At 47.2% G+C, this 21,507-nt stretch overlaps 1 protein-coding gene across 2 annotated transcripts in view; it reads left to right on the forward strand.

The window, feature by feature from the left end:
- Nucleotides 1-3,545: 3,545 nt before the first annotated feature.
- Nucleotides 3,546-21,507, forward strand: part of LOC140388000 (uncharacterized) — a 48,368-nt gene continuing 30,406 nt past the window's right edge. The window contains exons 1-2 of one of the 2 annotated variants that reach the window (XM_072471452.1): nucleotides 3,546-3,665; nucleotides 19,144-19,535. In XM_072471452.1, coding sequence (XP_072327553.1) covers nucleotides 19,333-19,535 — 203 coding nt within the window. In that variant the 5' untranslated portion in view covers nucleotides 3,546-3,665; nucleotides 19,144-19,332. Of the gene's footprint in view, nucleotides 3,666-19,143; nucleotides 20,415-21,507 lie in introns of both variants that reach the window. The other variant, XM_072471458.1, reaches the window with a different exon arrangement.

The following is a 21,507-nucleotide window of genomic DNA, read 5'->3' on the forward strand; positions in this document are numbered from 1 at the left end:
TGCCAGAAATGTGTCTATATCCCGTACCAGCCTCCCCGAACAGGCGCCGGAATGTGGCGACTAGGGGCTTTTCACAGTAACTTCATTTGAAGCCTACTTGTGACAATAAGCGATTTTCATTTCATTTCTTATCCCAGGAATATGCTTTGTCTTAACCTGCGCTTCAAGTCCCTGCGCTCTGCTTGGACCATGGGGGGCACTTGTCAATGGACACTTCAGCTTAGTGCAAAGGATTAGGAGCACTATCTTAGGGAAGTGTGCCATGACCACTTGTCTAACGGGATATTCTAGCTTGTACAGTGTATTTACCCTTGTATTTATCCCACCTCCATATGCACTCCCCCTCCCTTAATTGCATGGAATTTTCAGTCTCTACTGCCTCTCCACCACCACTGCCAACACCTCCCCCCATCCCGTCACACCATTCCCTTCCCTTCCCTCTCTTCATCCATGTACTGAAGCCCGTGCCCCAGCACCGTAAGGCAGTAATGTGGGGTTGAGGTTACAATCAGATCAACCATGATCTTATTGAATGGCAGAGTAGGCTTGAGGGGCCGAGTGGCCTACTCCTGCTCCTAATTTGTATGTTCGGATGTAACTAGCGATGGGGGTTGTGCCAATTTTGCCATTTATTTTGAAGTAAATCCAATAATTCTGGTTGAAAACAGTGAGGAAAACTTGCATTGAAAAACAAAAGTTAAAGAGATAAAAACAAAGAATTTACCTTGGTTTGGCGGAAGCGGTAACATCTATGCATTGCCAGATTTAAGAACACTTACAGTATTAAAAAATATATGGTTGCTATATTCTCCAGTTCTCTCAACAACAATTCATACAAGACAATCCTCATCCCTCATCTCTTTGATTTTGCTTGAATCATTCCATCCTTGTGGTATTCCATATGGAGCACAGGCAGGTTCTCCATCCAGTTGTACAGGAATATTTGTCAGCATGTTGTGATTGTCTCTAGTGGATGCAAGAGGGATTGGAAGACAAGGAGCATCCTTTTTATATCCTTACGTCAGACATTTTGCCGGTTTGGCAGTTTCATTGAACTGCTGGGATTCATTAAGCTCAGTGGCCTGGTCATTCTGAAGGACCCCAGAGGCTGGGTTGGAATGTATCCAAGACATATTTTCGATCTATAGGGGATGGAAGGGTTCTGGGAAGCAGGCAGGAAAGCTGAGCTCAGGTCACAATCAGATCGATTCCCGGCTTGGGTCACTGTCTGTGCGGAGTCTGTACATTCTTCCCGTGCCTGCGTGTGTTTCTTCTGGGTGCACCGGTTTCCTCCCACAGTCCAAAGATATGCGGGTTAGGTGGATGAAAATGAAAATGAAAATGAAAAAAATTAGCCATGCTAAATTGCTCTTAGTGTCCAAAAAGGTTAAGGGCCAGTGCAGACTTGATGGGCCGACTGGTCTCCTTCTGCACTGTAAATTCTATGATTCAATGATCTTATTGAATGGTGGAGCAGGCTCGCAAGGCCACATACCCCTTCCCCTGTTCTTCGGTTCCTATGTTCTATTCTTATGAAAGCAACATTAGGTTTCTAGCAGCAGGAACGGCATATTATTCAGCCACTGATGTCATCAAGACGTCCATTATCTGTGCAAAACTGTGAACTAAAAACACTTCACTCTCTGTCTTCCATCGTTTGAAGTATAACATTCGCTGTCATTCCTGACTGTTTCGATATACAATGATGTGGAGATGCTGGTGTTGGACTGGAGTGGGCTTAGTAAGAAGTCTTACAACAACAGGTTGAAGTCCACCAGGTTTGTTTCGAATCACTAGCTTTCGGAGCACAGCTCCTTCATCAGATATACAATGTCACAGTAATTAATGCCGCACTCTATGCGAGTGACATAGTACACCGCCACAAGCACAGTGTGATCCAAAAATATTTGATCTATGATGCAAGTCATATTTCTTGCTTTAATGGTTATTATAATCAAACAATCGGGGTGAAAGACAAATTTTATGGATGGAATTATCTTTAAGTGGGTGATGTCATTAGCATTAGATTGTAATTATATGAATTAGAAATTAGATTAGCAGGCTCCAGTGATAACACAGTGAACATTTTCTTAATTGAATGAAGTAACTGTAAAAATATGCTGTGCACACTAATTAACTAAATGAGACAATTAGTCACAGAGCTGATGAGAAAGAGAGAGGGCTAGAAGTTGCTCTGCTGCACAGACATGCAAATGGTAAAGGTATGTAAGAAAGTGTTTACAGTAAAAGATATGCAGACAACGGCCAAAATTCTCCGGTCGTTGCGACCTGCTGTTCCCGCCGGCGGCACATCCCCGCCTGTGGGTTTCCTGACGGCGTGAGCTGGCTTCAATGGGAAATTCTATTGACAAGCGGCGAGAGTAATGAATCCCACCACTTGGGAACGGAGCGCTGCCGAGAAACACAGGGCTGGAGCACTGGCGAATCCAGAACAAATTGCATTTACTGTCACACATTCATTTTTATGTGTTTGCACGGGCGAAATTCTCTGGAAATGGAGCGATGTCCGCCGACAGGCGCCCAAAACGGCGCAAATCAGACGGGCATCGCGCCGCCCCAAAGGTGCGGAATGCTCCGCAGCTTTGGGGGCCGACTCCCGACCTTAAGGGGCTAGGTCGGCGCCGGATGAATTTCCGTCCCACCAGCTGGCGGAAAAGGCCTTTGGTGCCCCACCAGCTGGCACGGAAATGACATCTCCGGGCGGCGCATGCGCGGGAGCGTCAGCAGCCGCTGACAGCATTCTCACGCATGCGCAGTGGAGGGAGTCTCTTCTGCCTCCGCCATGGTGGAGACCGTGGTGGAGGCGGAAGGGAAAGAGTGCCCCCACGGCACAGGCCCGCCCGCGGATCAGTGGGCCCCGATTGTGGGCCAGGCCACCGTGGGGGCACCCCCTGGTGCCAGATCGCCCCGCGCCCCCCCGCCCAGGACCCCAGAGCCCGCCCGCGCCGCCTTGTCCCGCTGGTAAGGTAGGTGGTCTAATCTACGCCGGCGGGACGGGCATTTTAGCGGCGGGACTTCGGCCCACCCGGGCCGTAGAATCGCGCGGGGGGGGCCCGCCAACTGGCGCGGCGCGATTCCCCCGCCGAATCTCCGGTGCCGGAGACTTCGGCAACCGGCGGGGGTGGGATTCACGCCAGCCCCCGGCGATTCTCCGACCCGGCGGGGGGTTGGAGAATCTCACCCCACATTTCAGTTCATTGTGTGAGAGACCTCCCTGTTTATTTCCTTTGTTCCCCTTACTTTCCTTTTGTTTTATTATTTTGCCGTGGACCCATAATCAGAATGTGCCTTTCAACAAGAGATTCAAAGTTGAAGCAGCCTGCTTGCCAGGACACTGCATTCCCAGGTTTTGTATTTTGGAAAGGGGAAGCCAGACGCTTTGGCGCCGAGTGGATCTTAGCGACCAGGTTTGGAGGGAGTCGAATTGATTGGCTAACTGGCTAGAACTGTTTGCATTAGAGAACTGGCAACTGGTGGATTGGCCAGGGACAGTATCCTGCCTGACAACGGTCAGTGATTGGTTCCTGCGTGATGCCTTCTGAGAGAACGGGGCAAAAGTTTTTAGACCTTGGAAGTAAAAGGGACGCTCTCTCTCTCTTTCCTGCTTGCTGAAGTGAAAGAACTGCTCTATTGTTCTGAAAACTGTGAGTACCTGGCACATCCTTTGTTGTAAACTTGAAATATTGCTGAGTCTGCAGAGAAGGTAGATAACCTTGCCAGAGAAAACCATCTCAAGCCTAGAAGCAAGAAGTATCAAAATGAAAGCCTGAAGTTCAGAAAGACGACTGGAAGCCACCCCAGTGCATCTGCTGAAGTGTTCTGCTGAAGTGCTGAAGTGTTCCCCGACTGGAAGGGAACATTCCTGCCTGGTGATGAACGAATGAACGAATGAACGGACATCGCGCAACAATCATCAGGCAGGAATGTTCCCTTCCAGTCGGGGAACACTTCAGCAGTCAAGGGCATTCAGCCTCTGATCTCCGGGTAAGCGTGCTCCAAGGCGGCCTTCAGGACCCGCGACAACGCAGAATCGCCGAGCAGAAACTTATAGCCAAGTTCCGCACACATGAGTGCGGCCTCAACCGGGACCTGGGATTCATGTCGCATTACATTCATCCCCCACCATCTGGCCTGCGAAATCCTACCAACTGTCCTGACTTGGTACAATTCACACCTCTTTAACCTGGGGCTACCCCATCTCTGGATCTGTAAAGATTTAATCACCTGCTAATGCTCGCATTCCTAGCATTGTTTGGCATCTTTGAATTTGTCTACATATGTGTTTCTGGAACAGACCTCTTCATTCACCTGAGGAAGGAGCAGCGCTCCGAAAGCTAGTGACATCGAAACAAACCTGTTGGACTTTAACCTGGTGTTGTAAGACTTCATATTTTTCTGTAGAATGGAAGGGCACCACAGTGGCACAGTGGTAGCAGTGCAGTCTCACGGCGCCTAGGTCAGGTTCGATCCCGTCTCTGGGTCACTGTCCGTGAGGAGTTTGCACATTCTCCCCGTGTTTGGGTGGGTTTCACCCCCACAACCCAAAGATGTGCAAGGTAGGTGGATTGAACACGCGAAATTGCCCTTTAATTGGAGAAAAAATGAATTGGGTACTCTAAATTTAAAAAAAAAAGAAAAAAACTTCTGTAGAATGGCAGCTTGAGAAGAGATGTGTACAGTGCAGACAGGTCTGTACATGGCTGGACCATCCTTGAATAAAGAATTAACACCATTGTGCTACTGAGCCTGCCTTGAGTCATCAGAAGAGTTCCAATGGATTGGAAGGTAGCTAATATAACCCTACTTTTTAAAAAAGGAGGGAGAGAGAAAACGGGGAATTATAGACCGGTTAGCCTGACATCGATGGTGGGGAAAATGCTTGAGTCAATTATTAAGGATGAAATAACTGGGCATTTGAAAAGTGGGGACAGTATCAGTCCAAGTCAGCATAGATTCACTAAAGGCAAATCATGCTTGACAAATCTTCTGGAATTTTTTGAGGATGTGACCAGTAGAGTGGACAAGGGTGAACCAGTGGATGTTGTGAATCTGGATCTTCAAAAGGCTTTTGACAATGTCCCGCACAAGAGATTAGTGAGCTCATGTTATTGGGGGTAATGTATTGACATGGATAGAGAACTGATTGATAGACAGGAAGCAGGGAGAGGGAATAGGTGGGTCCTTTTCAGAGTGGCAGGCGGTGACTAGTGGGGTACCGCAAGGTTCAGTGCTGGGACCCCAGCTGTTTACAATATACATTAATGATTTTGATGAAGGAATTGCATGCAATATCTCCAAATTTGCAGATGTCACTAAGCTGGGTGGCAGTGTGTGCTGTGAGGAGGATTCAAAGAGGCTGCAGGGTGACTTGGACAGGCTGGCTGAGTGGGTAAATACTTGGCAAATGCAATATAATGTGGGTAAACGTGAGGTTATCCACTTTGGTGGCAAAAACAGGAAGGCAGATTATTATCTGAATGGTGGCAGTTTAGGAAAAGGGGAAGTGCAACGAGACCTGGGTGCCATGATGGAACAGTCGTTGAAGGTTGGCAGGTACAGCAGGAGGTGAGGAAAGATAATGGCATAGCAAGAAGATTTGAGTAAAGGAGCAGGGATGTCTTGCTGCAGTTATACAGGGCCTTGGTGAGGCCACACCTTGAGTATTGCTTGCAGTTTTGGACTCCTAGTTTGAGGAAGGACATTCTTGCTATTGAGGGTGTCCAGCGAAGGTTCACCGGACTAATTCCTGGGATGGCAGGGCTGACATATGAATAAAGGCTGGATCGGCTGGGCTTGTACTCACTGGAGTTTATAAAAATGAGAGGGGATCTCATAGAAACATGTAAAATCATGATGGGCCTGGACAGGCTAGATGCGGGAAGAATGTTCCAGACGTTGGGGATGTACAGAACTAGGGGTCACAGCCTAAGGATAAGGGGTCAGCCATTCAGGACTGGGATGAGGAAGAACTTCTTCTCTCAGAGAGTTGTAAACTTGTGGAATTCTCTACCACGGAAAGCTGTCGGGGCCGGTTTGTTGGGTATATTCAAGAGGGAGCTGGACGTGGCTCTTGTGGCTAAAAGGATCAAGGGGTATGGAGAGAAAGCAAGAATGGGACACTAAATTTGCATGATCGGCCATGATCATATTGAATGGTGGTGCAGGCTCGATGGGCCGAATGACCTACTCCTGCACCTATTTTCTATGTGCCTTTTTGTGCATAGCAGTAGCTATCACAGTGGTTAACAGAACATGACAAGGAGGGGAGTGGGATTGGGTGTCTTGATGGAGAGCATCATCAGGGGGCAGACATTGGTTGGGGTTGCCTGATGTGCAAAGGGGGCCCTGGAGGGAGGTTCCACCCCTTCGCGCCTGCATTCTGAGCAGGGTGAGCTGTTGGATTTCCCAGATGCCCCTGAACCTTTCTTACCAGCCATAGAATTGAGGTTGGGTGTGAAGCGGCCCGTAATTGGCCACTTAAGGGGAGTGGATGGGCGGACATTCCACAGGCTCCTTGTAAAATTGTGGACAGGTTGGGGATGGACGGGAAGGCAGCGAGAAGACCATCAGGTGGATTTTATGGCCTACCCTGCCTGAAAACAGTGGGGGACCTTGACATTCTGTTGTTTAGTTTGCGACTTTCTACTGAGTATTCAATGAGTCAGCATATTTGACAATTATGTTTGTCAAACACAACCTCTGAAGGAAAGAAGGAAGGCAATGTTTTTAATTCTTAAATGATTTCCCATGGTATTGCACACAGGGATGTGGGTGTTGTTCACAGCACTTCAGGGTACACAGATGTAATTCAATTAACTTTGTAAAATCATAAATTCTGTCTTTTATAAAGAAATTGTTCTTTATTATTTATAGCTGAATAGCAAAAGGCATCAGTTTGGGAAGCAAAGGAATTGAGTTGTTTATTTAATTATTCCTCTGCAGTACAAGCAGGGCAGCGAAAGCAAAATTGATGTGCCACAGTGCCACCTCTGGTGGGAAGGTGGAATTCAGAGCTTATATATAAACAGATTTCATTACAAATGTGGATGTAGAAATTTATATTGACAACTACACACTATCATTTTTTTAATATCCCTAATCAATCTTCCAACACTCCTCATCAATCTTCCAATACTTGAGCATTGTAAGTTGGAGAATTCAGTCTCCAATCTGTTTCTACTATCTTTGTGTTGCTTCTCCCTCTTTCCTCTTCTTCAGTCTCTTATTTTGTCTTCCCTTGTGTATCTCTTTTTTTTAATCTTCTTTACTTTCGGATTCAAGTTGGTGGGGGGTGTAGTGAGGAAAGGAATCACCAGTGACAGGTTGCACTTGGATGCTGTGTTGAGTATATAGCCCTTGGTGGTTCCCTTCCTATTCCCTCCTCCACCCACTTGTGTTTCCACTCCCCTTCACTCCCATTTTGTTCCACTGCCCTCTCTGTCACTCCTTTACTGCTGTCACTACCCGCACTGCTTCCCCACTAACTTCTTCACCCCCGATTTCTCAATTCCTCCACTGTCCATTTATTCCGTTCCAGTTCCACCCACATTCTCAAGTTTGTGTGTTGTGAGGTCCGAAATTCCTCACCTTCAGCCAATTTCTCTCCTCCTCTCTCCCTCCTACTTTTTGGTTGGCGTTATGAGTTCTGGTTGTCTTTTGCTTCCCAGCTGGCGTTAATAATCACACTTTACATTTATAAAGACAGAAAAACTCTCGTTGTCATGCTGTCTGATTCAAAAGAAGAGGCAAATTAAATTGATTATGTACATATAAGGTCCGGAAAGAAGTCCACACCGAGCCGAACAGGTTGAATCAAAGGGAAAAGGTTTAATGCAACAAAACAAGTGTACAGAGCAGCTACTCGAATCCAACAGTCATCTCACAGTGCATGGCCCTCCGGTTTTATACAGAATGCAGAAGGAGGTACCACATCCCTTGTTAGGGGGTGGGGGGGGCCTTTGGGAATATCAATCCTCTAGTCTCATGTGTCCCATGCCCTGCTTAACCCTTGGGTAAGCCCGTACACATCATTTCAGTCTCTCATGGAGTTCTGAAATGTGGCCCCTGGAACACTTACAGTTAACACGTTAGTTCCTAGCTGAATAGTTCCTAGTTAGTTACAGATAATACAACATGTAACAGTCTGTATCCCGAAAAGAGATTCTGATTGTTTTTAAAATTCAACTCTAAAGGAGTCAAGATATTTGGGGATCAGACAGAGATGAAGTTGAAGATTAGCTATGATTTTATTGAATGGAAGGGCAGATTTGACGGGCCATGCGGTCTGTTCCTGCTAATATTTCTTATTCGTTATCTTCAAAATTTAACTGGCATTTGTTTGAAAAATTGAAAAAAGTTACAACTAAATGCATTTTTTTGCTCCCCTACCACTCTACCCCTCTTTCCTCTTTCTCGCTCTCATCCCTCCATATCTGACCTTAGATTCTCTCTCTCGGAATATTCTTGGAAGCTTAACAATCGTCAGTCTTGCTGACTTGTACTAATACATTTTGGGAAATGATGTGCTCTGCAGATGCTCGGAGGCATTATCCAAATTCATCTCACAGCACCACTGCTCCAAGCAAAAATATTAACTTCAAGCACAAGCTGTTCGCAGAGTTCGAGGTTTCAAAGGGACATCAGTGATGGCATGATAAGAAAATAAAGAACAATACAGTTGATAGGTTTAATCACTTTATTGTGAAATATGTTCTTCATTTTTTAAATTTAGATTAAATCCCTATTATCAGTTATTGAGGAAAATTCATTTAATTATTTTGTAAGAATCAAGTAGTCAGATGGATAAAGGATGTCTCCCCCCAGTGGAGCCATCCAGAGGGGCCCGCTGGCCCTTCCTCCTGGGTGCCAGGGGGCAGTGCCAGAGTTCCAGGGTTGGTGCCAGGGTGCCTGGAGAAGTGCCATAGGGCAGTGTCAGGGTAACAGGAGGCAGTGCCAGTGTGTCAGCGGACAGTGTCAGGTGCACGAGGGCAGTGCCAATGTACTGCTTGGGCATGCTCCTCTCCCCTGCGTGTACAAAGATTCTTTTGTCATTTAGATCTAGATTTATTGTTGCTTGTAACCAGGTATAGTGAAAATCATCGTCCTGCATACAATCCAGGCAGATCGTTCCACAGATGAAAACCTAGGATATTCGCTAAATACACATTGTAAATACATAGACATAGACAACGGGTGAAGCATACAGAGTATAGCACTATACAGTAGAGAAGATGCATAGAAATATCAATTCAGTCCACAAGAGGGCCATTCAACAGTCTGGTAACTGCAGGGAAGAAGCTGTTTATGAACCTCTTAGTGCGTGTTCTCAGACTTTTGTATTTACTGCCCGATGGAAGAGGTAGGAAGAGAGAATAACCCAGGTGGGAAGGGTCTTTGATTATGCTGCCCGCTTTCCCAAGGCAGCGGGTGGTGTTTACAGAGTCAATGGATGGGAGGCAGGTTCGCATGATGGACTGGGCTGTGTTCACGACTCTGTGTAGTTTCTTACAGTCTTGGGCAGAGCAGTTGCCATATCAAGCTGTGATGCAGCCAGATAGGATGCTTTTTATGGTGCGTCTGTAAAAATGAGTAAGAGTCGATGTGAACATGCCAAATTTCCTTTGTTTCCTGAGGAAGTATAGGCGCTGTTGTGCTTTATTGATCGTAGCATCAATGTGGGTGGACGAGGACAGATTGTTGGTGATGTACGCACCTAGGAATTTGAAGCTGTCAACCATCTCCACCTCAGCACCAGACAGGGGTGTGTACAATGCTTTGCTTCCTGAAATCAATGACCAGCTCCTTCATTTTGATGACATTGAGGGAGATATTGTTTTCATTACACCGTGCCATTAGGTTCTCTATCTCTCTCATGCACTCTGACTCATCGTTGTTTGAGATCCGATCCACTATAGTCATTTTGTCAGCAAACTTACTGATTTGGAACCACAGTCATACGTGTATAGGAAGTATAATAGGAGGCTAAGTATGCAGCTTTGCGGGGCCCCGGTATTGAAGACTATCGTGAAGGAGGTGTTGTTGTTTATCCTTACTGACTGTGGTCTATGGGTCAGGAAATCAAGGATCCAGTTGCAGAGTGAGGAGCCGAGTCCTAGTTTTTGCAGTTTTGATATGCACTTGGCTGGGATTATGGTATTGAAGGCGGAGCTGTCGTCAATAAATAGGAATCTGACGTAGGAGTCCTTGTTGTCGAGATGGTCCAGCAATGAATAGGGCCAGGGAGATAGCATCTGCTGTGGACCGCTTGTGGCGGTATACAAATTGCAGTCCACTGTGCAACTAGAGGATCATCCACTGTGTATCTAGTGGATTTAGCTCTGCACATCTTTCCAAAGCATCCAAACCTTTTCAACTGAAAGCATCCACAATGCTTGCAGGTTATTAGGGCTTTTTAGCACCATTGCAATGGCATGGTTTAATGAGCCCTCGAACTTTTATTCCATAAAGCATATTTTTCCCTGGAGCGTCTTTGACATTCTTTTGATTAAAAAGTTGTACCAGTGTCAGGTGCAACAGGGCAGTGAACCATGGATCGTCTTCTACTCTGAGTTTGGCTCTGTTTTGTTTACAGACCTCTGTTTGTCTCACCAATTATATCGCCTTCTACAAAGTTAAGTGTTCTTTGGATTGCAGTGGGGTGTTATTAGTAGCACTAACCACCATGCGGTTTGTATCATCTGAGTTTGGAGATCACCATATTTTCAACGTATGGCTGACTGATACAGTCCATTGATAAATTGGTTCACCTGGCCTCTGTACCATGTTGTTAAATCTGGCTCTTTCTAATATCCTGTTACCTCGTGAATAAAAGTAATTATCAACAATTTTAAGACCTCTTCAAATTTGTCTGGTGTTTTATTAATGCCTCATCTTGCTATAACATCCTCAGCACTTGTTCCAATACAGTTTAATGTGTTGTCTTGTTGTGGTTGAGGTTTATTGTCCAAACCAGATGGAATTCTGTATCTTAAAAAGCTCTTCCTCCATAATGCCTAATTCTGAGTTTGACCTCGCCCTTCCATGTGCAGTAATCGGGCTGGCAAGTTAATTTGGAATCCATCGCTGATTCAAGCTTTCATGAGGTTTCCTTGATTTTTTAAACACTTCTGTTGCAGTTTACCCACCCTGATCACCCTTTCACTGATACACTCCGTGGTCACTCACCCATTTTGCTTATCATTCCTGAACTTTGCAGCATTTTAAAAAACGTACCGCTGGATGTTATTACTGAGCTCTGCTCGCTGCTTTCCTCCACTGGGGAGTTGTGATTGAGCAGCCAAAGTTTTGTTGCCTCATGGTCATCATGTGCAGTTGCACCAACCTTGCACCTGGACTGTGGGGTAACTTGAAATCCATACTTGTAAAAAAAACGGCATTTGCCCAATTGCGCCTATTTAGTCTGCTCAGTTTGAAGATTTTGTGCCATCTTCAAGATGTTTGCTCATCCTTCCTCAATTGTCGCTAGGTTCTTTGATTCTACTGCTGGATTGTTTTTTGTTTTTAGACCACCATGTGCTATGGTGCAGCCCTTATTAAGTTGAACAGCTGATTCTTTCTGCCTCCCTCGCTGCCTTCACATCTTCTTTGGAGCTCTTTTGAAGATTTTCAACCGTCTTACCAAAGTCTTCATTTTTTGTGCCCCTTATTCCAAGTCAGACTTGCACATTTAAAAAAAAATTAATTTTCAGAAATTTCAGGGCCTTTCACAGCTGCCACCATGTTGTACTTTGGTTGTGATTGGCTCAGGAATGACAGTGGAGACATAGATATGTCTGAACTATAACTGGCTTTTTGGATGAACATAACTCTGTTTGGATATAATAGACTACAGGCATTACTCGGTCTAAGCCATGAGTTTTCTTCTAGAATCCTGGTTATGTGTTTCTCTCTTACATCACCAGATAAGTGGCACTGTTTCCCCAGTGCCACACGTTAACTCTTTCAGCCCTGAACAGGCTAATACGACATTTATACCACTATTCCATTTTAATGATTGAAGGTATACTGATAGAGTGTAATTTGTCAGATTGGATTTGTTCCACTCTTCTGAACAGGAAATAACTGGGCAATTTTCCGCATCATTGGGTCGATGCTGGTTCTAGAACGGTTCCGGAACAGCTTGGCTGGGGCAAAGGCTAGGTCTGCAGCACGTCTTCAGTATTATAGCTGGAATGGTGCCAAGGCACATAGCCTTTACTGTACTCAGTCTTTACAGCATATCACATGGTGTGAACTGATTTGGCTGAACACTGGCATTTGTGATGAGGCCGAGATGGATCACCCACTCTGATGAAGATGGTGCAAATCCTTCAGCCTTGTCTTTTTCACTCACTTGCTCAGTTTTGCCACTATTCAGAACGGGGATGTTCATGGAGCCACCTCCTCCCATTAGTTGTTTAATTCACACCAATTTCTATGACTGAATGTGGCAGGACTTTGGCCTGATACTTTTCTTGTGGAATTGCTCAGCGTGCTGCTTCCAATTTTTTAATGTGCATGCCATCCAGTGTTCTGGAGATGGGCAAATATCTTGTGAAGTGCCATTTTAGTTAAATTCTCCATTCATTCTACAATTCATTAATATCCAGCTGGAGAAAAGTTCTGGAATACTGTGGTCAGTTTGTGAAAAGTTAGGTGATTTGATTCAATCAGGCGTCACACCATGTACCCCCACTTATTGCAAATGTTGCATCATGTGCCTCTGATCAATATTGTGTGCAGCCATCAAATAATAGTGTGTGTCCATTTTCAGCTCATTTTTGACATCAGGAAAGTGTGCTTGTGCAAGGTATCAACATGCTTTGCAGGTTCAAGTGATGTTCATTGGTGACTGTGTTTGGTGGAGGCTCATGTAATCCCCTGCTTGCTCTGCATTATGGAACGGTAAAGGTGTAGTGTAGAAGGGGAGATGTAGATGTGCATGAAGACTGGTAATCTTTCCTCAATTTCCATGAACACTCCATCAGCCGTGAATGTCTTCACTCTGTCAGCTCATACTCTGAACCATTGTGCACTCCTGACTGGGTTCAAGGTTGTTGACTCTTTAAGTGAAAATCTGCATAGTTCCCCAATATTAGTACGCACCTTCCCACCTCAATATTCATGAGCTCTGACCCTTGCCGATACATTTTTCTCCTGGCGCTCAATAATTCAATGTTGATCATTCGCGACCTTGGAATTGCCTGCATTGTACCCACAAAGCCATCGTGGAAATTTAGGGATGCAATGCTGGGCCACATGTTCTGCTTGGTGTCCCCATGCCTAAACCCTCAGATATGCTCATTTTAAATATTGATGTTTTGCAGACAATTGAAGCGTTGACAATTGATCTCGATGCTCAGGCCGGAAACAGATTAGGGCCAAGGATATAATGCAGCTGATTTGTGCTCCTTTTTTTATCAAACCTTGAGGGCTCCATGATGTTACTGAGTTGTTGAGATCGCAAGGGGTAGGTAGGGTTGATCATAAGGGGAAAATAATTGCGTCAATGAGGAGGCATGTTCCTATGTTGCCAGCAAGTGTCTGAAGATGGCCCTATGTCCACTGATAGGTCAGGCTAACTGACAGACCCACATCCCACAGAATGCCAGATGCCTATTCTATGAGGACTGAAGTAGTCCTGAAAACTGAGTAGTATAAACATGCACTAAAGTTGGGGAACATCCTCTGCTGGTTGACACAAATCTTGCCTTGCAGTATCACTATCAAAGTGATACTGTATTGTCCAGTGGCTGTGAGATTGATTTTCTTGCAGTGCCTTGTCAGACTAAGGCATACTGCCATGAGTGCTCTGAGGATTATAGTGCTCCTTCTGCCTCTTGTAGGTTGCCTTATCAACTGGGATGCTGGAGGGATGCATGAAGAGGCTGCGTCATCTGACATGTGCTGCAAAGAAGCCCTCCTGCAATAATAATAATCACTTATTGTCACAATTAGTACCACATTTCAGAAAAGCAACATGCTCCCAGTGGTTCTTCATCCTTCAAAAGATGAGGACATGGTGATCCTAATATGTAAAGACTCAGTCTCAGATTGAATTGAATGGTTGAAATGAGAAGGATAGAAATGCAGGTGGCAATGTGCTCCCAGCATGGTGGCCACTGGTCTGTCAGGATAATCACTGCTATTTGTCATCATCCTCCGGGAATCTGGTGGCTATTAGCACCTCACGGGCATGCTTACCTTGTCTGACCCATGTTATGGCTTTTAGCCTGCAGTCTTGGCCTCCTCGGCCTCCTTGGCCCCCCAGACCTCAGGGGCTGGACTGTGCTAAATCACTGGCTTTTAAAGCAGACCAAGACAGGCCAGCAGCACGGTTCAATTCGCGTACCAGCCTCCCCGAACAGGCGCCGGAATGTGGCGACGAGGGGCTTTTCACAGTAACTTCATTTGAAGCCTACTTGTGACAATAAGTGATTTTCATTTCATTTCATTTCATTTTCATTTCATTTCATTGCACTTAGCCCTTTCAATGTCCTCATCATCAAGTAGTCTTCCTGCACTGTTTAGCTGAATTGTCAGTGCAGGACAAGATTTAAAGAATGGCCCTGACGGGGAGTTCCTCAGGCACCGGCAAACACCCCGCTAAACGTGCCATCCTTGAGTCTGTTGAATCGCGTCCAAGATTCCAGTTGATTTCCCCTGAAATCAATCCTCCCTGAGGCCTTCCCAGTAGCATTATTTTTCACGGTTTCATTTTCTACTGTGCCATAGCTTCGGGTTACAAGATGGTGATGTTGAGACTTTACTGCCAGGCTGGCTTCGACCCTCCCTGTGTGACTGTGGAAATCTCTCCCATTGTCCTGGAAGCACCTACAGTTCAGGTTTCCGTCTCTCCAATAACTCTCAGTCCTCCCCTGTTGATCCAATTTTCATTGTGGTGGATGTCCCTGTGTTGTTTGAGGTGGATATGAATTGCCCTACGTTGACTTTACTCCACTCCATTTTAAGGCCTATTGACATATAGGGACCCTGCCCAATGGCACCATTGAGTGTCAACCCCTATGCTACCTATTCCCAATATACAGGCTGTAGATGCCTCCCCTGACTGTGATTGTGCCATCTGCGGTCCAGTGTTATGTCCTCCCCCTCCCTGAACTGGGACAAGGACAGATGTTGCAAGCTCAGCAATCTAAACTGAAGCGCTAATTTACTTGGCTCGCCACCCATTCTGGCCGTGACTCATTTGTCGACATCTGACCTAGATACTCTTTCCATTCTGGCCCTGAGGGCATTCCTCAACTGTTCCCTACCTTTGCCCAAATCATGTCATATGGTTAAGTGCACCCTTCCCCAGTTTCCCCCAGTCATGTTTCTGAGTGTACCCTTCCCCAGTCTCTGTCTCCCCCACTCCTCCAGTCAAGTTTTTGCCACCCAGCTTCTTTCCTTGCTTCTGTCTTGTCTTCCCCCACCCCCCAAACCCCAGTCAAACCTTTGCCCCTCAGCCCCCGCCTTATCGCTGGTCTGGTACGTTTTATCCTTACCATCCAAAGCCCCTCATATTGATGCCCTGTTGCCTGCAAAACTTGGTGGGAAGTCACAGGAGCCGTGAAAGCAGCATCATGAAAAGTAGCTGAATGGACCTCAACGTGACCTCAGAGTGAATGGTAGTTTGCCAGGCACATCTATCTGATCGTGAATCACGCCGGTCTAATTAGACAAGCGGTGTGGCCTTTTGATCTGGAATGGGGGCATGACTCCAGCAAACTTCCTTCAGAATTAGTACGAATGATATTCGATACGGCACAGTGGGAAGCGCGCGTCGCCATTGAATTCTGGAGTGCACAACCTATTTTAGCGACTAACTTAAAGTTGACTTTTGTGCTTCTGTGATATTTTCCCCTCCTGACTGCCGTTACCCCTGTCACAGACAGAAGCAGAAAATCCCATTGGTCTAATCCCTAATATTTAGTTAAATAATAATCAAAGATTTATTAAACCACAACATTGATTCCATAAGTGGGCTCAACATGAGCACCAGATACAGTAATACAGCATCAGTTAACTTGCTTGGGACTAGAGGGTAATTTTTTTGCAAACTATGCAAAAATGTATCAGAAATGGTGATGAAAGAATTGATCTAAAGGACAACAAACTAGTTTGACAACACTATTGCCCCTGGTAGCTTTATTTCATACAATGCGATAAAACATGTAGACATTGGCAGTAAAAATTGTTGAAATGTGGATAAACTACCGCAGATGTGTCTCACAAGGGAGACAAGTTGGACACAAATGATATACTGTAGGCCCTGAAGTATCACAGCTTTGCAACTCTGGCCAACCTGGAAGCTATTACGTTTTATGTGGCTTGTGCATTAAAATTAGAAAACTGCTCTTATGAATCTAATTTTATCGTACGGCCACCATAAATAATTCTTGATTTTTTTTGGTTTATTTTGCAGTGTAGCGTATGTGCTATAGCTCAAGGAGCTATTCCTGCAGCATAAAGCAACACACTACAAACGCTGGCAGTCTGAAACAAATACAAAAAGGAACAAAAAAAATGGTCAATTTTGAGTGCCTATGCCTGATGTTTGTGAGGATAATGGCTTCAAAATGGAGGTCAGAAGGTGGCCGTTCGGCCCATCGAGTCTGCACGGACCAACTTAAGCCCTCACTTCCACCCTATCCCTGTAACCCAATAACCCCTCCTGACCTTTTTGGTCACTGAGCACAATTTATCATGGCCCTTCCACCTAACTTGCAAGTCTTTGGAAGGAAACCAGAGCACCCGGAGGAAACCCACGCAGACACGGGGAGAACGTGCAGACTCCACTCAGACAGTGACCCAACGGGGAATCGAACCTGGGATCCTGGCGCTGTGAAGCCACAGTGCTATCCATTTGTGCTACCGTGCTGCCCTAATACCCGGTGCTCCGGTTTCCTCCCACAGTCCTGTCTTGTACCTAATTGAGGACCCCAACTCTCACTTTAGACAAGAGGGAATGGTGCCTGCACAGTCCACACTCCAACCAGTTCCATGGGAGATGAAAGTGAATGGATAATTGCCTTTAAAGATAATTTTTTAATAACAGTGGTGCACTGTGAAGGAGTAGGAAAGTGGGCACAAAGATGAGCTGAAATGTGTGTGATTCCTTGGGTTATTAAAAGACCTGAGAACTAGGGTGGCATGGTGGCACAGTGTTTAGCACTGTTGCCTCACAGCGCCAGGGACCTGGGTTCGATTTTGGCCTCGGGTGACTGTCTTAGTGGAGTTTGTACGTTCTGCCCGTGTCTGTGTGGGTTTCCTCCGGTTGCTCCGGTTTCCTCCCACAGTCCAAAGATGTGCAGGTTAGGTGGATTGGCCATGAAAAAAAGGCCCCTTGGTGTCCAAAGGTTAGGTGGGGTTGTGGAGATGTGGATTGGTCAAGGGCGTGATGTAGTCTCAATGGGCCGAATGGCCTTCTTCTGCGTGGTAGGGCTTCTATGAAAACTCAGGGGTCTGTGACTTTGCTTATCTGAAAATTCTAACAGCTCCTATTAGAACTGTGAGATGAGGTGACTGATAAGACTGAGTTGTACTGCATGTCATTCAGATTGCTCAGGAGAATTGTGGAGGTTCTTTGGCTGCCTCCATTTTGCGGCAGCCTAGATCCAAGTTTTTAGATTTAAAAATGTTTTCATCAGTCAGGCCATTGTTGTGGAGGAGGAGCCTGTGGCTACAGCTGTTGGCAGGCAGGGCAACACGGTGGCGCAATGGGTTAGCCCTGTTGCCTCACGGCGCCGAGGTCCCAGGTTTGATCCCGGCTCTGAGTCACTGGCTGTGTGGAGTTTGCACATTCTCCCCGTGTTTGTGTGGGTTTCGCCTCCACTCCCCAAAGATGTGCAGGCTAGGTGGATAGGACTCGCTAAATTGCCCCTTAATTAGAAAAAAAAATGAATTGGATACTCTAAATTTATATATTTTTTTAAATAGCTGTTGGCAGGCAGCTCCTTGTTCTGTCAATGCCATCTTCCCCCTTTGGCAGGAAAAGTTACGGCACAACAAGAAAGAAGTGAGAGAAGATGGGAGGGGCCCGCCTGAACTGGGGAACCTTACAGCGTTTGAGAATCGGATAGCTGAGTTGACAGGTGAAAGAACTGGACCCAACCTGTGCAATTGGAGAGATCGGCCGGAAGCCTCCATCCAGTAAGGATGCCCGCATAACATAATGCATAGAAACCTAAGGGTCATGCACTCCTCCATCTTGGAGGCAGCTCATGATTCACTCTCCTCTCTCACTCCCAGGTGCCAGCAGGAAGAGGGGAAGGCCAGAAGAAGGAGCTCTGTCCAGCAGTACCTCCTGCCACTGAAAAATGAGGACACTGAGGAGGAGGATGAACGGGCACTTGTAGAGGTGTCGCAGCAGTCACCTGCAACCTCCAGCAGCCCAGAGACACTTAGGGCGACTAACTGCGAGCTCTCACCCACAAATCCTCTTCCTACATCTCTTATTATCTTGATAATCTTTTAAAACTTAATTCTAACACGATCACTATTCTAACCTTTCTCTTTTATGTTTACACACAGGTCTGAAGATCCGTGGGTTGGTCCACATGACACGACCTGACCCGACCTGGCAGGAGTCCTCAAACTACCCAATCCTGGCCTTGACCTGAAAGTGCAAGACCCCGACCTTGCGTAGGAACCGGCCTGGCTCTCGGAGCTCCCGACCGGCCTGGGAAGCGACCCTGGCTACTGGTGTGCCCGATCCGGCTCCCGGAATACCTGACCCGGTCCCTGACCATTAGACCCAACCTGACCCAATCGAGGGTCCAGTGCCAGGACTTACTGGCAGAAGGAGGAAATAAGAATCCACATGGAGACCCGACAAGGCCTACACCAGCATCCGATGAAAGTTGAGGGGGGGACAGGTTCAGTGGAGATGTGGGGGGGGGAAGTTTTTTACACAGAGGTGGTGGTGGCCTGGAATGCACTCCCAAGTGAGGTGGTTGAGGCAGATATGTTAGCGACCTTAAGACTTATGTGGATAGACACAGGAACAGACGGGGTATCGAAGGATATAGGCGGTTGGTCTAGATAGGAAACATGGTCGGCGCAGGCTTGTAGGGTGGAAGGGCCTGTTCCTGTGCTGTACTGTTCTTTGTTCTTTGATTCCAGGAACGCCTGACCAGTCCACCAATGCTGGAACCGAACAAATGACCCGGCTCAAGCTGACCCAGGAAGACCCTGCCAGTGACCCAAACCCAGACTAAAATCCCCAAAACGGCAGAGACCAAACGTGAGACCTGAACGCGCCGAAAGATAGACCCGTCCTCGCAGAACCCCAGGCCCGACTGGATCGTGAACATGCCCCTCACCCCAGGGACTCTGAAATCGCAACCAGTGCACGGGAACCCAGCAGACGTGATCCCGAAATTGCAACCAGCACCCGGGACCCTGCCAGACGCAACCACTTACCTTCCACAAGGTGAGACTTCTTCCATCGGATCCCGGGACTATCCAATAGCAGTCGCCAACCGAGGAAGCGAGGGAAACGCGGCAGTTTGCAGGTGAGACTGAAACTACACGGTTTCAAACCTCCGCTCCCCAGAATACTCCTGGCAAACTTCCAAGCATTTAAAAACAACCTGGACGAGCTTAATGCTATACTTACGTCTCAGAGGGGAGGAAGCGACTGGTGTGTCCTCTGTGTGATGAATGATATCTGTATACACATGTACCTTTAATGCATAGGCCCCTTTAAGACCGGGTTTGGAACCCTGGGGGACTCCGCCTCTGGCTCCGCCCCCAGGGAACTGTATATAAGGTTACGTTCAGTAGGCAGCGTGCAGTGAGCACACATCTCGGCAGCTATCTGGTTCTCTGGTAATTAAAGCCTTTGAATTATCAATCTCCTCTCCTGAGTCGTAATTGAGGGTATCTTAATTTAATTACCTGACTACATCAAGATGGACAGCGGTCTAAAGCCGGAGAAGCTCAATTTGGACGCTCGGTCTCCGGTGGCCATTGAAATGTTAAAATACTGGCTCCGGTGCTTTGAGGCCTATCTGAATTCCTCAGAGACTGAAGTTGGCGGACCTCGCAAGCTGAGCTTACTACATGCCCGGGTGGGCCACCGACTATCCTCCGTGATCGAGAAAGCTACGACGTACGAAACGGCGGTCAAAATCCTACAGAAGCGCTTTGTAAAGCCGATAAACGAGATACACGGCAGACATTTGCTCTCGACCTGCCGCCAGCGCCCCGGGGAAACGCTAGATGAATACTTGGAGAGACTCACCGCGCTCGCCAGGAACTGCGACCATAAAGAGGTGGCGGCAGAAGTCCACATGAACTTACATATTTGTGATGCTTTCGTGTCCGGTATCCGATCTACTTACATCCGACAGTGGCTCCTAGAAGACGGAGCGAAGGACCTCCAAGGCACGGTAACGCTCGCCTCTTCCCTGGAGGTCCACCATAATCTCCACACGTACTCTGTGGACCTTGTGAACCCCTCTCGAGCCCCTCCAGAATCGGCCACGCTACAGGCCTGCGACGCGCGGCGACCCGCTCACAGCGGGGGCCCCCCATGCTATTTCTGTGGGCAAGGCCAGCACTCACGCCAGCGTTGCCCAGCCCGCTCCGCTATCTGCAACAAATGCGGAAAGAAGGGGCATTTCGCAAAGGTCTGTCTGGCTGGGCCCAAAGACCAGAAACAAAAGTCTCATCGGGCCCAGAAATCGAACTCCCGGGACCACAGGCCGCGCAACATGGCCGCGCGGCGGCCGGACACGCCTACTTCCGACGCGTCATCGGCCTCGTGCGAGTCATGGGGCGGCCATCTTGGCGGAGGCCATCTTCAAAACCCAAAACGTGCGACCGACGGCGGTGGCCATTTTGCGAGACCGATTCAACCGAAGACTCTGACTGCCCGCAACTAGGAGCAATCACGCTCGGTCAATCTCGGCCAAAGTGCCTGCGAAGCTCAATGATGCAGGTTCAAATCAACGGCCGCGACACCCCCTGCCTTTTTGTCTCCGGGAGCACGGAGAGTTTTATCCACCCAGACACGGTAAGACGCTGCTCCCTGTGCACCTATCCCACCTCCCAAACTATCGCCCTCACATCTGGGTCTCATTCAGTCCAAATCACGGGGTATTGTGTCGCGAACCTCGCTATTCAAGGCGCCAAATACGCCCATTTTAAACTTTATGTCCTCCCTCATCTCTGCGCCCCCCTGCTGCTTGGTCTGGACTTTCAGTGCAGCCACCGAAGCCTGACATTGAAGTTCGGCGGACCCCTACCCCCACTCACGGTATGTAGTCTGGCGACACTCAAAGTTGCACCACCCCCCCTCTTCGCGAACCTCACTCCCGACTGTAAGCCGGTCGCCACCAGGAGTCGGCAGTACAGTGCCCAAGACATGACTTTCATCAAGTCAGAGGTTCAGCGGCTACTCAAAGAAGGGGTCATAGAAGCTAGAAACAGCCCTTGGAGGGCACAAGTACTGGTAGTCCGCTCCGGAGAAAAACAACGTAT

This window comes from Scyliorhinus torazame, chromosome 2 (assembly GCF_047496885.1).
Source record: "Scyliorhinus torazame isolate Kashiwa2021f chromosome 2, sScyTor2.1, whole genome shotgun sequence".
Classification (NCBI taxonomy): Eukaryota; Metazoa; Chordata; class Chondrichthyes; order Carcharhiniformes; family Scyliorhinidae; genus Scyliorhinus; species Scyliorhinus torazame.